General features: G+C 37.3%; 1 protein-coding gene across 10 annotated transcripts in view; it reads right to left on the bottom strand.

Annotated features, from left to right (window-relative positions):
• Positions 1 to 17,761, bottom strand: part of NEK1 (NIMA related kinase 1) — a 215,085-nt gene that overhangs the window by 168,822 nt on the left and 28,502 nt on the right. For all 10 annotated transcript variants that reach the window (XR_009212947.1, XR_009212948.1, XM_058436867.1 and 7 more), the window contains 2 exons: positions 13,659 to 13,719; positions 10,047 to 10,198 (listed from right to left, as the gene is read on the bottom strand). Coding sequence is in view for 8 of the 10 variants with exons in the window: in XM_058436867.1 (XP_058292850.1) it covers positions 10,047 to 10,198; positions 13,659 to 13,719 (213 nt within the window). In the remaining 2 variants the exon portion in view is untranslated. The remainder of the gene's footprint in view (positions 1 to 10,046; positions 10,199 to 13,658; positions 13,720 to 17,761) is intronic.

Here is a 17,761-nt window from a genome sequence, read left to right on the forward strand (position 1 = left end):
TATTAGTTCCTAACTCCTGACCTCTAATTTTGGCTAGTTATTTCAATTCAGCTCTTATTTAAGCTAACCATTTACGTTACCACTTTACCCCAGAAAAGACACTAGAGTTGATGAGATAAAAACAATGCTGAAACATTTAAAGAACATTAGCTTTCAAACTTTTTCTAAAGGCGACCCACAATAAGAAATATATTTCCTATCTGGACTCAGTGAAGATATATACACACCCCTAAGTTTCATAAAATACCTTCACTATGTATAGCAGACCCTGCTACTTTCTTTCACTTGAAACAAACAAACAAAAAATTCCCTGCTCTTTGCCCACTAGAATGTTTTTGCCACCACTAATGGACGGCAACCCCTTGTTTTAAAATATTTATGAGAGATCTCTGGGGGCACTACAGTTGAAGTACAAGAAATAAAAATTGTAGATAATGCTCCTCATAGTATCATTACAAAAACACAGTTAACATTTCAAGGTATGTTGTATGTATACAGAATTTAAACAGTGGGGAGTGTTACCCAGAAGCTTTGTAAAAATACATATTCCTTCCAAACAAATGAATATTTGGCAATAAAAAGAAAATGAAGTACTGACACATGATACAACATAGGTCAACTGTGAAAACATTATGCTGAGTTAAAGAAGCCAGTCACAAAAGACCACATACTATATGATTCCATTTACATAAAATGTTCAGATTAAGCAAATCTGTATAGAGACAGAAAGCAGATCAGAGGCTGCCTACGGCTGCGGGGTTGGGGGAAGAATGGGGAGTGGTTGCTAATGAAAAAAGGATTTCCTTTGGGGTGATAAAAATGTTCTAAAATTGATTGTGCAGATCGTTATGCAACTCTATAAATACATAAAACCATTTAATTGAAAACTTTTAATGAGTGAATTACATATAGTATGGGAACTATATCTCAATAAAGCTATTTTTTAGAAATACATATCCCAAGAGTTGCTAAATCATAATCTTTGGACATAGAGCCCTACGTTCTATATTTTGACATGTTGCACAGGTTAAATTTAGTAGCCAGTCTAGCACCATTCTCAAAATTTGTGAACTACAACACCAAACAAGCAATTTAAAAACATTAATACAGCAACTCAATATAAATAACTGGATTATATATATATATATATATATATTACACAATAGTGTGGAATAAGAAGAGAATGTTTACATATTCATATACTCCTGGGTAAGTTACATGAAGGTAAAGATCGCATTCATCTTCTAATGGTCCACATTGCCTTACATATAAGATATTCAAATATTTATGAAATGAAAATACTAAACTGTTCCTCTAAGATCACACAGGTATTTTCAGAACACTATTTCTATCGTGAAGAGAATAATATGAAACACAAAACATCCACACTGGGAGAACTGTTTGTGTTCTTTTTAAAAATCACAGCCGAAGTACTGAAGTATAATATAATATATTCAAGGAGCTCCCTCTGGTGGCTTAATGGCCACTCCTTTGCTTTAAGAGAGCCTTTAAAAAAAAACTGTGACTGTTACAGGAGCTGGAGCAAAGAAAAGTCTCACGATACATGAATATTTTGTGGACAGGTTGAATAATAACAACTTAATGCACATTAGCTTAAATTTGTGCAATTAAAACATGACAGTATCTTGAGTGGTTAAAGTTTCCTTTTTCAGGCTTGAAGTTAAAAATTCTAACGAGCCATTGTGAATTTCAACCTAAAAGATGCTTTAATTTCCAGGGGCAAAAGAAATCTTTTAAAAAAATGAGATAATAAAATCAAGGGAAAGGCCGTGTGTGGTGGCTCACGCCTGTAATCTCAGCACTTTGGGAGGCCGAGGTGGGTGGATCACTTGAGCCCAGGAGTTTGACAACAGCTTGAACAACATGGCAAGACCCCGTCTCTACAAAAATTACAAAAAATAGCTGGGTGTGGTAGTATGCACACGCAGTCCCAGCTACTTGAGAGGCTGAGGTGATTGCTTGAGCCTGGGAGGTGGAGGTTGTAGTGAGCCAAGATTGCACCACTGCACTACGGCTTGAGTGCAGTGCAGGCCCTGTCTCAAAAAAAAAGAAAAAAAATCAAGGGAAAAGCCTATTTTTACAATCATGCAAAAATCATATTTAAAATACTTCAGAAATCTGGGGTTTATTTTAATTCTTTTAATTGTTAGAAGATTTGAAAAACTTTCCACACAATTGATTGCTGCTTCTTTTTTTTTTTCTACTTACTTTTTCTTTGCTTCAAATGTTGTTTTTCTTTCATTGTGGTAAAATACATAAAACAAAATTTATCATTTTAACCATTTTTAAGTGTGCAGTTCTTTGGCATTAAATACTTTCACATTGTTGTTCACAGAAACTTAGTTTTAAGTGAAAAAAAAAAATTTTTTTTTTTTTTGAGACAGAGTCTCACTCTGTCACCCAGGTTGGAGTATAATGGCATGATCTCTGCTCACTGCAATCTCCACCACCCGGGTTCAAGTGATTCTTCTGCCTCAGTCTCGCAAGTAGCCAGATTACAAGCACATGTCACCATGCCTGGCTAATTTTTGTATTTTTACTAGAGACGGGGTTTTGCCATGTTGGTAAGGCAGGTCTCCTGACCTCAAGTGATCCAACCGCCTCGGCCTCCCAAAGTGCTGGGATTATAGGCATGAGGCACTGTGCTCAGCCAGTGAAATGTTTTTAAAATAAGCTATATAACACTTCAAGTGCTGATTATTATTTAGTTCTCAATGGTCTAGCTCAGACCATACTTATCTGCCTGATGAAGTTTGAGGGCAATGACTCTGCCTGAAATTCAAAACATTTATAACTACCATCTGAATCATTTGCCTATGATTCAGAATATTTGATAATAGAGATATTATTCAGAATATTATCAACTGAAATCTGAAAATTCCAGAGCATGCTGTTTTTATATACTGAATATTAATTGAATATAAGGAAAACATTAAGAAAACCAATACATTACTTGAATTCCATCAGTCATATGAAGAAACAGATTATACACTTGGCTATAATCCTGCTCAAACACTAGGGACTTTCTATGATATCATTTATCCAGATTCACCAACAGTTCTCATCTCTCCATTCAGTCAGGCTGATACATGGCCAAGAGATAAGGCAACTCGCTTCTACAAGTCCACTCAAGTGTATTCCTTACAGACATAATGACATAAAGATACAAACACCCCCAACTTCCCATCTCTCTCTACCCCCACAATGGTAGTTTTATTCCCTGGGAAGACAGAGAGCTCTATATGTATATATTCCAAACATTAAAATGGATTACATTTGTAAACCATTTAGAACAAATAAACATCTTAAAAATGGTCCATGAAATAAATTTACTTTGAATTCATATTTCACTGAACTCCATTCGAAAACATAAAACATATTTCCAAAGAAATTTTGATCCAGGGCACATTTTTTTAAAACAGGACATTTATAAGAATCCAACCAACCTAACTGATTTCATATCAATGAAATACAATACAACCACTGATAATCACAAGTAAAAATATACAAAAAGTATATATAACACTAAGTAAAAACACCAGAACACAAAATTATCTATAAACTTTCTGAGCTATATTAAAAATACAGGCAATATATATTTGAATATAAATAGGAAGGCCCTCAGGACGTGGTGGCTCACGCCTATAATCCTAACACTTTGGGAGGCTGAGGCGGGTGGATCACTTGAGGTCAGGAGTTCGAGGCCAGCCTGGCCAACATGGTGAACCCTCATCTCTACTAAAAATACAAAAAAATTAGCCCGGCATGGTGGCACATGCCTGTAATCCCAGCTACTCCGGAGGCTGAGGCAGAAGAATTGCCTGTATCTGGGAGGCGGAGGTTGCAGTGAGCCAAGATCATGCCATTGCACTCCAGCCTGGGGGACAAGAGCAAAACTCCATCTCAAAAAAAAAAAAACCCAAAAAACAAATAGGAAGGCCCACAACAAAATTAAGTAACATTAAATGCAGTATGTAAATACTGGGGATATGATTTATTCTTTTATTATATAAAACTCTAAAGAACACACTAAAAATTATAGCAAGTTTATTAAAATACATACTTCACAGAAAAAAATTACAAAGTTATACTACTCAAATTACTTCAAAGAACCAAATAACTTTAATAGAAATCAAGTCTCTATTTCAAGAATTAGATATGTATGTACAGAATCAATTTCAAATGTTCTAGAGCTTCTTGTTCATTACCTCAACCTGAAGTAGGTTTTTTACATTAAATTTTATTTTTAAAAATGGATACATGATAATTGTACATATTTATCGGATAGATGTGATATTCTGACACATGCATACAATGTGTAATGATCAAATAAGAGTAACTGGGATATCCATCACCTCAGTAGTTACTTTTAATCATTAAGAATAAAAGCTTAGCCTGGTTGTGGTGGCTCACACCTGTAATCCCAGAAGTTTGGGAGGCCAAGGTGGGTGGATCACTTGAGGCCAGGAACTATTTGCCAGGAACTAGTGGACAACAACAACAAAAATCCCTACCCTCATGAATTTCTGCATTGAAATGGAGGAAACCGGTAATAAACTAATTGAAAATAGATTAGAAAGGGATAACATTGTGGAGAAAAACAGAACAAAGTAGACTAGAAATATGGGGATGGTGCAGAGGGATGGTTTTTACTTGATATAGTGTGATCAAGAAAGGCTCTATTCATAAAGCAAGTTTTGAGCACAGACCTCAAAGAAAAGACAGCAGCAAGTACAAACTCATTTTTGCAGGTAAGTACTTGGCAGGTTTAAGGGTAACAGGTTTGGCAAGGCTGTACTGGGACTAGCAAGGGAAGAGTAGCAAATGAGGCTTGGAAAGGTAATGAGGCTGTCGGGGGCTTCATAGACAGTTGTAAAGACTGGCTTTTTTTTTTTTTTTTTCGAGACCAAGTCTCACTCTGTCGCCAGGCTGGAGGGCAGTGGTGCAATCTCGGCTCACTGCAACCTCTGCCTCCCGGGTTCAAGCAATTCTCCTGCCTCAGCCTCCTGAGCAGCTGGGATCACAGGCGCACATCACCATGCCCAGCTAATTTTTTTTTGTATTTTTAGTAGAGAAGGAGTGTCACCATGTTGGCCACGATGGTCTCAATCTCTTGACCTTGTGAGATCAAGGTCATGAGACCCGCCTCCCAAAGTGCTGGGATTACAGGCATGAGCCACTGGGCCCGGCCAACCGTGGCTTTTACTGAGTGGGATGAAAAGCCACTGAAAAGTTTCAAGCAGGAGAGTGTAACGATCTGACTTCCATCATAAAAGGAACATTTGGGCTGCTCACATGAGAACAGACTAAGAGGGTAAGTCTGAAAGCAGTTAGACTAATTAGGAGATTAATATTATAACCCTGGTGGAAAGTGAGGGTGGCTAGGACTAATATGGTGGTAAAAATAATGAGAAGTAGTCAGACCATGAATATATTTTGAAGTCACGATTGACAGCATACAACATAGAAAGAGCAGTCAATAATGACTCCAATATGGAAGATGAGAACAAATGGAAGGGCAGAGTTCCCATTTACTGAAATAAGTAAGATCAATTTGGAGAGAATGAAATCAAGAGTTCATTTTTATATATGTTAATTTTGAGATGTCTATTAGAAACACAACTGGAGATGTTAAGACAGATATCAGTCTCAAGTTCAGGAAAGGGGTCCAAGGTGGAGATACAAATTTGAGAGTCAGCTTATAGATGTTATCCACTAGAAAGTTCATATGGATACAAAAGAGAAGATATCTGAGGCCTCAGACCTTGAGCCCCTCAGCATTTAAAAGCCCTAGAGGTGAGGAGGAACTTGCAAAGGAGGCTGAGAAGCAGCAGTCAATGAGGTAGGAAGAAAACCAGAAGAATGTAATACCAGAGACTCAAATGAAGAAAATATTTCAAGAAGGAGGAGGCAATCAAGTGAGTCAAAAACGGAGGTCAAGGAAGAAGAAAAGTGACCCATGGATTTAATAATATAGATGTCAGGAGCCATTTCACAACAGCTGTTTCATAACAGCTGTGACAATGAAAGCCATGAGTGAAGTGGGTTCAAAATGAAATGAACTGGAGACAGTATAGACAATCTTTTGGGAGAGCTTTATTGTTAAAGGGACCAGAAATATAGAGGTAGTTGGAAGGACATAAGGGAAAGTTCCTTTTTAAAAAGACTTAAGATGTAGGATATTTGTTTGCTAACGTGAATGATTCAGCAGAGAGAAAAAAGTATAATGATGCAGGAGAGAGTGCAAAGTCCTTTAGCAGGCAAAAAAGAATCACAGTATGCAAATGGTTGAGTCGACCCTAGCTGGGAACAGAAACAGGTCATCCAAAGTAAAAGGAAGAAAGGCAAAATATTTGCCAACAGGTAAGACTGACTAGCAGAAGTAATTGTGGGAAAGTTTTCTTCCAATTGATTCTATTTTCTCAGTGAAGTAGGAAGAAAATATTGGTCCTTGTGAACAGCAAAGAGAAGGTAAAAAATAATTACCTAGGAAGTAGAAGAGTAAATACCCTGAGGAAATATAACAGGGTGACCAGAAGGTGCTAATTTGACATTGTTGGTTACATATTGAAAGTCAGACTAGTTACAATAGTCATATGCTTTCTCCAGCCATATTCCACTGACCAGGTTCAGGCACAAAGGAAGTGGAGAGTTGGATTTACAAAGTTAAGTTTTTTGGTTATTGGTAATAATGGAAGAGAAGGCAAGAGAGCTGATCTTTTGGAAATTATTATAAATGAATATGGAATTTAAGCCAGGTAAGGAAAATAGAAACAAAGAGGGAGGAATAAAGGAAGCTATTAGGATTCATGGATCCAAATGGGACAGATCTTTTGGAGGCAGACTCCTAAGCTAGAAACACAGAAAGTGGTGATCAGGGAACAGGATGATTATAAATGAGGTTAAGAAACAGTTGTTATTATTGATAATAAAAATTTTAATGGCATGGCAATAGGTGAGAGTTTTAAGTGGGAGACAAGATATTTGAAAGAGAATGATCAAGTAAATAAGCCAGGCGCGGTGGCTCATGCCTGTAATCCCAGCACTTCGGGAGGCCAAAGCAAGAGCATTGCTCGAGGCTAGGAGTTTGAGACAAGTCTGGGCAACATAGCGCAACCCCACTGCTACAAAAAATAAAAAATTAGCTGGGTGTAGTGGCACTCGCCTGTGGTTCAGCTACTCAGGAAGCTGAGGAGGGTGGATTGCTTGAGCTCAGGAAGTGGAGGCAGCAGTGAGCCATGACCGCACTACTGTCCTCTAGCTGGGCAACAGAGCAAGACTCTTTCTCAAAAAGAAAAGAAAAGAGAAAGAAAATGAAAACAAAAAGCCATGTTATATAGGAAGTATCATCTTTTTTTTATACTAAAACTGTAAAGAATTATGACAATGTTGGAAGGAGTGACAGTGAGTCAGGTGTTAAACTCTTCAAAAGACAAGGGTTGGCCGGGCGTGGTGGCTCAAACCTGTAATCCCAGCGCTTTGGGGAGGCCAACACGGGCAGATCACGAGGTCAGGAGATCGAGACCATCCTGGCTAACACGGTGAAACCCCGTCTCTAATAAAAATACAAAAACAAAATTAGCTGGGCGTGGTGGTGGGCGCCTGTAGTCCCAGCTACTCGGGAGGCTGAGGCGGGAGACTGGTGTGAACCTGCGAGGCGGAGCTTGCAGTGAGCTGAGACTGCACTCCAGCCTGGGCAACAGAGACTCCGTCTCAAAAAAAAAAAAAAAAAGACAAGTGTCTACAGATGATCCTAACATAGAAGAGCAGTAGGTGATACAGTCTGGTAGCAAAAGCATCAAGGTAGAGGGATGAGGAGAATGGCAGGGTTAGGCAGCAGGGAGAGTCTGGCAATGAGAAGCAAGGGAAACATTTCCTTCATCCTACCTCTAGACCCAGTAATATTAAGGGATTAGAGAAAACAGCCAGCATGTAAGAGAGCTGCAGAACAGTGTGTTCAGGGACAAACCAGGTTTTCAAGCAAAAAAGGTGAAGACATCTTTAGAAGTTTAAAATACAGTGGATTTTGCCAAGAATATACTATAAGAGAGTTTCCTGGAATAGATTATAGGTTGGTGCAAAACTAATTGCGGTTTTGCTTTCAATGACAAAAACCCCAATTACTTTTGCACCAACCTACAGAAAACTATGCAGGGGGTGGGGGCAGATCAGGGTATGACCAGAGTCTTACAGCGATGGGAGAGTCTAGGCAGTGAGGGAAAGCTGGAGTCTTAGGCTTCTTGTGGTGACTGAAGTAAAGAGAGATAAAACGATAAGATGGAATTGGCCCACTCAGGTTTGAATACACCTTTTAAAAGATAGATAAAACCAGCAGGCCAGTTATCATATTGCCCCTCAGCTCCAAATCTACTCTTCATTGTCCAGCTTGTGATGCTAGAGCTGGACGTCGTAAACATTTCTTCTTTGATCGCTAACACAATATTAAGCTTTGTCAGTAAAAGTGAGAGGGTGACTGCAAAGGAAGAAGCTTCTCTTCCTGATTAGTGTGTTTCTTTTCTTCTTGTTACTGCAGCAAGTGGGACAAACAGCAGCACTCAACCCTACAGGCACCTTCCAGGAGTGTTTGGCCAGTGCCCCTACGAGCTTCCCTGTGAGTTTCAGCAGCATCTGCAAGAACAACTTCCCACAGAGTTCTGCTGACGCCTCAGCCAGCATTCCAGCTAGAGCAGCACCAGACAAGTTCCACTGGCACCCCAGCAGGCTTCCCAGTGAGTTCAATGGCTCCTCAAGTGGCTTCCCAGTACATTCTACTGACACTCCAGGAAGTTTCACAGGGAGTTTCGTCAGCTCCGCAGTGGACACTTTCCTCTCTGCCAGTCCCAGACTGTGGTGCCATCGAGTGAGCTACTGCCATACCCTACCCAGTAAGGTCGGAATCTCAGCCTTCAGGATGGGGTTAGGGTTTCTTTAGATATTTGTGTCTTCTTTGGGTACTCTGCCTCAGCACTAGGAATAGCAGTTGCTTCCTGTATCTGCTATTACTGTATGCTTTAAAAAAAAAAAATTTACGATCTCTCATTTTATTATTATAATTTTTCTAAATTTCTTGTTTGTTTTTTTTTTTTGAAACAGAATCTCATGGTCACCCAGGCTGGAGTGCAGTGGCGCACTCTTTGGCTCACTGCAACCTCCGCCTCCCGGGTTCAAGTGATCCTCCTGCCTCAGCCTCCTGAGTAGCTGGGACTACAGGTGTGCGCCACAACACCCGGCTAATTTTTATATTTTTAGTAGAGACAGGGTTTCACTATGTTGGCCAGGCTGGTCTGGAACTCCTGACCTCAGGTGATCCACCCGCCTTGGCCTCCCAAAGTGCTGGGATTACAGGCATGAACCACCACACCTGACCTATGATAGATTTTAAACAAAGTGACTGATCATTCCTACTATAAAAAGTTTATCTTACAGCAGTGTGTATACATACATATCTAAGGCTGTGTATATGTATATGTATGTGTATGTAATCCAAAGTGAAACAAGCTCCATATACCAAAGCATGCAGCTATTGACATAAAGAAAATGTCAAATTCCTGCAACTATCACCGTGTTCTTGGGCACGTCGCTTAAATTCTACAGGCCTTCATTTTTCATCTGAAATATGATAGAGTAGATTACATGATCACATTCCTTCCAGCTCTATGATTCTGTTTATCTGATTGTGAATTCTCAAATACCAAATATTTCCAGATTTTTATCCAGAATGTCATAGGTATTTATTTCATTTATGCACAAAAACAAATGGCTCTGCTTAAGTTGTTCAAAAGTTATTTTATTTATAATGTCACTCGCTTTTTATTGCACTAATTACTTAGTATATTTACTTAATGACTTTTTATGACTCCTGTAAGGCTTCTCCATTTTAGAGGATTGGTAAAACACAGAAGGAGGACATTCCTTGGTAACTTAATAAAAGCAATCCTATAATATCAAGGTAACTGAATTGAGCTGCAATGAAATAAGGTTGAATTGTATTTGTTATTAACACATGGTATGTAACATGATCATACCTGTTTATGTTTTTGCAGTGGTTTCTTTTCATGTAATTTTTTATCTCCATATTTCTTATATGTTAAAGGAATTCCATATTTAGCGGCAGGCTTTGTAATTTTCTGAGCAGGCATAACAGAAATTGAGTTTTGTCCTGAAGCTGGTCTTTTAGCTAGATGAAAAGATACAAAGAATTTTGTCTGCAGTTCTTTGCATCAACTCTTTACTTTCAGAATTCTTCAAGATAGCACTGTTTAATTTTCATAATCATTGATAGTATTTGAAACTTTCTATCAAATATCTTAATTCATCCCTTAGTATTTACTAATGCCTTAACTATTTTACCCTAAAGTCATTTTTTGACAGAAGCTAAAAGCCAAATTCCTCTAACATGCTGAAGTTTTTAATATAAAAAAAAAATCCCTAAAATTGACTGTGGGTAATGGTTGTATGTATCAGTGAATATACTAAAAATAATTTAATCGTGAATATACTAAAAAAAATTTAATTGTAGACACCAAATGTATAAACTGTATGGTATGTGAGTTATGTATCAATAGAGCTATTAAAAATAATTTTTTAAAAATTCACATTTTAGAAACTACTTTCAAAATCAGAAGATAATCAAGAGCCACTGTTAAGCATTAATTACATCAATATAAGCAACTTTTTTCCTTCATATAATGTCTGAATGGTATCTACACCTACAGACCTGTCAAAAAAGAAATATCTTAAAACAATCATTATCACTAAAGGTTCCACAAAATGGGTACCTTATAGACTGCTGGCAGAAATATAAATTGGTTACACTTTCTGGAGAGCAATCTATATTAAGAATATTATTTATGAATTGATATTAAAGAAATAATCAGAGAAACTCCATGCACAAGAATAAACCCTGCAGTATTATGTATTTAATCCTTATTGAAGCCTAGATGAGGTTCAGTCTTAGAAGCGATAAGTTCAAGAAAAACACCCTAATAAAAAGAAAATTTTACTATTTATTCACATCTCTGGAAGATATTAAAAGAAGTCAGAGTCTACATAAACCCTTATTGAAACCCTCTTTCCCTCTCTTATTTTTAATATCTGCCAAGATACCCCTCTGCTGAAACTCCCCTAAAGCCTGAGCAGCAGCTTGCTTTCTTCCACTTCCAGACTGCTCTCTAGCTCAGGATTTTATATTGTGCTAAATCAATTTAAATCAATCTCTTCCAGAAGTGTTCTTCCCTTTTAGGAAGGGAAAGGAGAAAAAAATTTAACTGGTAGTTCAAAATGAAATCCTACGACTAAACTCAGTTCTTCAAAAAAATGTAATTGTAATAGAAAATGTCCATCATATAATAGTAAAAATTAAAAGAAACAAAACTTCTAACAACGTATTCTAAATTTGTAGTTATTATGCATATATCATCACAGAAAAATATATCAAATATAACAGTGTGTGTTAAAATTGGAGTAATTTTCATTTCTTTTAAAACATTTTTATAATAAATATCTATTTTTCATATAATTTAGTAAAACTTTTTTAAAAATAAAAACAATATAAGCCATTAAGTCGGCATTTTAGAGATTCAGAAGTAATTTTTGTTGACAATATGGGATATACAATGTGATAGGGTAAGGTTTTCCAAACACATAGTCCAACTGCATCTTGACCCAGAAACCAGGAAGCATGAGAAAAACAAGATTTCCCTTTGAGAGTTCAACTGTACAATCAAATTAGAGCATACACATACACATATACACACACAGTCACAATACTGCAACCTGGCTAAACGTGTTAATAGAATCAAAGAAATACAGCGTATGCCAGAAAAGGGGCTAGAGGCACAAAAGCATAAAAAATAAAGATTTCTAAGAAACAGATATGAATAGTCCCATCTACTTTCCAGAGAAAAGGAAGAATTACTTATCTGATTTTAGATTATTTTTCAGGATCATTGACAAGGCTACCTACGGCATGAAGTTTAACATAGGGGACTGGAGGCCACAAAGTATTTATCAGTAACACTACTCCTCTTAAGCATTTCATTCAACCAAATGCTCTTACGACAAATTACTTTCTAATTCCTATATGGGTTTATCCAGGTGGAAAGAACGTGCTGACACTGGGTATTTCCAGCTTTTGTGACAAAGAGACTTTTGATTAAGATATGACTTTTACGAAGCTTGACTGCCCACTGCCCAGAGAAATCATGCCGATTCTTGGTCTCCGGTAAATTCTGTTTAAATGAGTTGACTTCTCAGGGATTGGTGGTCTCTGCAATGAGAGGATGTCTAAGGGTCTTTAAGAAGGGCTAAATGCAGCTGGTGGCTCACGCCTGTAATCCCAGCACTTTGGGAGGCCAAGGCAGGCGGATCACCAGGTCAGGAGATTGAGACCATCCTGGCCAACAGGGTGAAACCCCGTCTCTACTAAAATACAAAAAATTAGCTGGGCATGGTGGCGGGCGCCTGTATTCCCAGCCACTTGGGAGGCTGAGGCAGGGGAATCCCTTGAACCCGGGAGGCAGAGGTTGCAGTGAGCTGAGATCGCACCACTGCGTTCCAGCCTGGCGACAGAGCAAGACTCCAGCTCAAAAAAAAAAAAAAAAAAAGAAGGGCTAAACGCAGCTTGCCTTCCTGAGAACACACAGTCATATCACTTCTAGCTAAATGGGCTCATTTTTATGATATATATTTTTATTAATTTATCCAAACTCAAAATGGAGTAGTACAAATAATTAGGTTTGAAAAACAATATACCCTTCACGTATTAAATAACTTCCATTGATTTTAGAAATCCATTCTGAAATCATTCTATTCAGGAAAAAAAATAATTTCCCTCTCACATAGATACATCTAAATACATACACATAGTATATAACCATATCCACAATCTTACAATGATTCTAATACCACTGGTCACATTGTTTAAAAGAAAACCTATCTTTAATAAAGTGCTTGACTTCACATTCACTTACTTAAAAAAATTCAGAATATGAAATATTTCCCAAAGAAAATATTTTATGACTGGGTGCGGTGGCTCACGCCTGTAATCCCAGCTTTGGGAGGCCAAGGCGGGTGGATCACCTGAGGTCAGGAGTTTGAGACCAGTCTGGCCAACATGGTGAAAGCCCATCTCTACTAAAAATACAAAAAATTAGCTGGGCTTGGTGGTGGATACCTGTAATCCCAGCTACTCGGAGGCTGAGGCAAGAGAATCGCTCGAACCCAGGAAACGGAGGTTGCAGTGAGCCGAGTTTGCGCCACTGCGCTCCAGCCTGGGCAAGAGCGAAACTTCATCTCAAAAAAAAAAAAAAAAGATAATATTTTATATAAAGATTTACACCAAAATTGGACATTTTATAATTCTATAACAACGTTCTCAAAATACCAGCTAGGCATTTGATAAAGACATAAGATTTCAGGCCAGATTTCATTTAAATAAAGTGGACAATAAATGAGAATGTTATTAATTTATAAGAAACTGTATATTGCCATAAATCATTAATAATTCTAAGGTGCATTTCCTCTGGATTAAATTTATACTAGAATTATCCCAACTTACTATATCTACATATATTTCCAGTTTAATTAGGTTTGATTACCACCAACAGATGAAAGGCTTCGTATCAGATTTCATTTACCTGGTATAGGCTGTGATCCAAACTTTGAAAATGTTTTTAGACAAAATTCCTCTGCAATAAGCTGAGATTGAAAGAGAAAAAAAATTAGAAAAGATGTTACATTTCCAAAATAAAAAACCTACCCATTACTCATAATACATTTTCCCCTTTTTCAGTAGTAATTATGTTGCCAAATAAACTGTACTAAAACCAAGTTAAAAAAAAAAAAAAAAAGAAGCCCAGGTGTCGTGGTTCATGCCTGAAATCCCAGCACTTTAGGAGGCTGAGGGAAAGATTGCTTGAGCACAGGAGTTAGAATTCAGCCCTGGCAACACAGTGAGATCTCGTCTCCATTTTAAAAATTAAGAAAAATTTAAAAAAATCCATTCAATAAATTCCTCTCATGCTAACTCCCTCCCAATCTTATTTATGTATGTATCTATGGGTGTATGTTTTTGAGACAAGGTCTCACTTTGTCGCTCAGGCTGGAGTACAGTGAGACAACAATGGCTCACTGCAGCCTTGACCTCCCAGGCCCAAGCAACCCTCCCATCTCAGCCTCCTATTAGTTGGGACCACAGGCGTGTGTCACCATGCCAGGCTGACTTAAAAAAAACTTTTTTTGGTATATTTTTTATGGAGATGGGGGTCTCCTTATGTTGCTCAGGCTGGTCTCAAATGTATGGGATCAAGCGATTCTCCTTCCTCAGTGTCCCAAAGTCCTGGGATTAAAGGTATGTGCCACTGTGCCCAGCACCACTATTTTTATTAGTTCTCCAGATAGAGGCTTTCTTCTCAAATTAATCTAATGAACAAGGTAGGCATCCATACATTACTTGCCTGTTTCATCTCTCAAAAATTTAACACAACTACCTATCTGGAAAAATCTCTATATTCTATGTGCATCCATAGCCTTAATTTTCTTCAAAACTACTTAAGAATCACTTCATTATCAAAAGAAAGTATCTAGTAATCTCTCAGTTATTTTAACTTTACTCTGAATTCTCAACATCTCCAATGAGTTTTGTAGCTCATAATTATAAATTATAATTAATTTTATTGTTATTGGATAAATATGTAAATATTCTTAATTTAACAAATGTCTCCATTTAATATTAGTATAAACGCTCCATTATATATTCTCCAGCATTTATAAACATAGATGTTTATAAATCAGAAACAAAAATCATTTACATTTTCTGCAAGTAATTTTTTCTCCTTACTCCATATTTTTCTCTCCTTAACTTCAAAAGTATGATACCAACAAAGAATTAACTCGATTTAAGCTTTTTCTTCTTACTTTGTGGGGAAGGCAAAGGCAAGTGAATTTTCTCTTTTTTCAAGAGAACTGAGCCTTGGTGAGAGAATTTTCCTATATTAACAGTGGTTCAGACACTCCAATAGGCAAAAAAAAAAATACATGATCTGAGGGGGTCATTTTTCCCATTAAGAAAATCCCTAGAGCAATTCTCAAAGTCTCATACCAGCAGGATCAGCACTACCTGGAACTTAGTAAATATGCAAACTGTCAGGCTCCACCTCAAAACTACTGAAACTGAGACTGTGGTGGTAAGACTCAGCAATGCCCTCTAGGTGATTCTGATGCATGCTGAAGTTTGAGAATCTTTTCACTAGCCGACAAATGTAAGAGCCAAGTCTGGCTCACAGGCAATTTAGAGCAACCATGTGAACGTGTGTTCTCTTCTCAACAAATACATTTTTTTCCTTTTCTTTTTCTTGGAAGAAAATAGGTGTTTTATGATCTCCATCTTGTCCCCTAATCTAATCATTTCTTGCACTGTTGGAGAAGTCTTTGTTTTCCTGTGTTAATGCTCATGTGAATTGAGAGATGGGGCATATGAATCCAAGAAGATCCTGAAATCCCTATGTTGTGTTGTCCAACAGAGTAGCCACTAGCCACATGCACCTATTTGAATTAAAATTTGATATATATATATATATATATATATATATATATATGAAGCTTTTCAGTTATACCAAGGACATTTCAAGTGCTTACTAACCTCATGTGGCTAGTGGCTGCAATATTGAACAATGCAGATACAGAGCATTTTCATCATCACAGAGCATTCCATTGGACAGCCCCTATATTCCTAATGAATCAGAACTTATTCATGGTTTTTCAAGCCACTATCCAGGAAGAAGTTGCCAAAGTGCACAAGACTGAAAACTAGGCCCTATCAACCACGGTTGATGGCCTTGAGAGGACTGGGTATTAAAATGGTAGGGAGCATTATAGTGATACTGGAAATAATAGTTCATATGTTAGAGTAAAGCTCATGAATTGTTTCAAAGTTATAGCCTTTAAAAAAATGTATCACAACTACTCAGGAGGCTGAGGAGGGAGGACTGCTTGAGCTCCAGAGGTGGAGGTTGCAGTGAGCTAAGACTGCGCCACTGCACTCCAGCCTGGGTGACAGAGTGAGACTCCATCTCAAAAAAAAAAAAAAAAAAAGTATCACAAAGCTTCTCACATAAGTACAAGTAGATATATAGTACAAAATAAATCTGAGGAACAGCAGATAAAGGTTTTTATCTTTAAACAACAAGTGATATATAGTAGAAAACAAATCTGAGGAACAGCAGATAAAGGTTTTCATGAAGAATGAAATCTAAGTGGTGCTTAAATAGTAACAAGTAGGGTCTATGTATATCCTAAACACATAATGTCAAATATCCGATATGTGAATAATCACAATCTACCCTTGTTTTTCATATTATAAGTTTGGCACATTTTAGGCTTGAATATTTTCTTTCATTGCTAGCTAGATAAATTCCAGTACTTCAGCCTTGAGACGGTATGTCCCAACTCCCGGTATGGGGAGAAAGAAACCTCAGCAAGACTAAATGAAGTCATTGTTTGTTCTCTAGTGGCTGCCAAAAAAAAATAGTACACTACATAATAAAAGTGTCCTCGCAAACATTATTTATAACAAAGAAGTCTTGTAAGACACCCACATTTCAGAGGCTGTTGCTATGACCTATACAAGTAACCTTTAATCTCCAAATTTTAGTTGGCTTTCTTGCATACTAATGCATTCTCCTGGTAGTAACAGTAAAATCAACATCTCTGTTTTCTGAAGAGTATTTGGTCACATGCGTGTTCTGTTAAGTCAGAAGGATATATGATACTTCCTTCTCCTCCATGAGCATATAAAAGTAATAAAAAAACTATAGTTTTGCTGAAAATCTTATTTACTGAAGAGGTTAACAGTTATTTAACAAAGGCCTCACTAAACCAGAAAAGTAAAACAATTCCAATTTCAGGTGATGACATTTTTATGAATAACTTATGCTAACTGATTTGATATAGATTGCTTTAAAAATCTTGTGAAATTAAAATTCAGTTAAACTCAACAAATATTTATTATGCACCTATATGTGTGCACTAAAGGAGAAATCATGAGTCAGTAATCTAGTATACCTACATATAAATGGTGTCTAGTCATTTCCTATCAAAAAGAATATAATATATAAATTATGTTAATAATACATTTATAAGCCAGGCGTGGTGGCTCATGCCTGTAATCCTAGCACTTTGAGAGGCCAAGGTGGGCAGATCACTTGAGCTCAGGAGTTCAAGCCCAGCCTGGGCAATATGGTGAGTCCCTGTGTTTACAAAAAATACAAAAATTAACTGGGCATGGTGACATGTGCCTGTAGTCCCAGCTACTTGGGAGACTCAGATGGAAGGATGGCTTGAGCCCAGGAGATGGCAGTTGCAGTGAGCTATGATCATAACACTGCACTCCAGCCTGGGCAAGAGAACTACAACCTGTCTCAAAAAGAATTAAAAAAAATTTGTATTAGTAAAATACATTGATATATAGATAATATTTAAGACATTAAATATTTTGAGCCCTTATATGCTAGACATTAAGCACTTTATGTGTATTATCACTTTAAATTCTCACAACAACCTTACAGATACATTTAATAATCCCTTTGCTCACAGGTAAGGAGAGTGAAGCACAGAAATGCTCAATGATTTTACAGTTAGAAATCCAGAGAACAGAGGAATAACGCACAACTGGAAAGCAAACATTAAGAAAACAGTTATATAAGAATGGAAAGGCTGGGCGAACTGGTTCACACCTATAATC

This window comes from Hylobates moloch, unplaced genomic scaffold, assembly GCF_009828535.3.
Source record: "Hylobates moloch isolate HMO894 unplaced genomic scaffold, HMol_V3 SCAFFOLD_3, whole genome shotgun sequence".
Lineage (NCBI taxonomy): Eukaryota > Metazoa > Chordata > Mammalia > Primates > Hylobatidae > Hylobates > Hylobates moloch.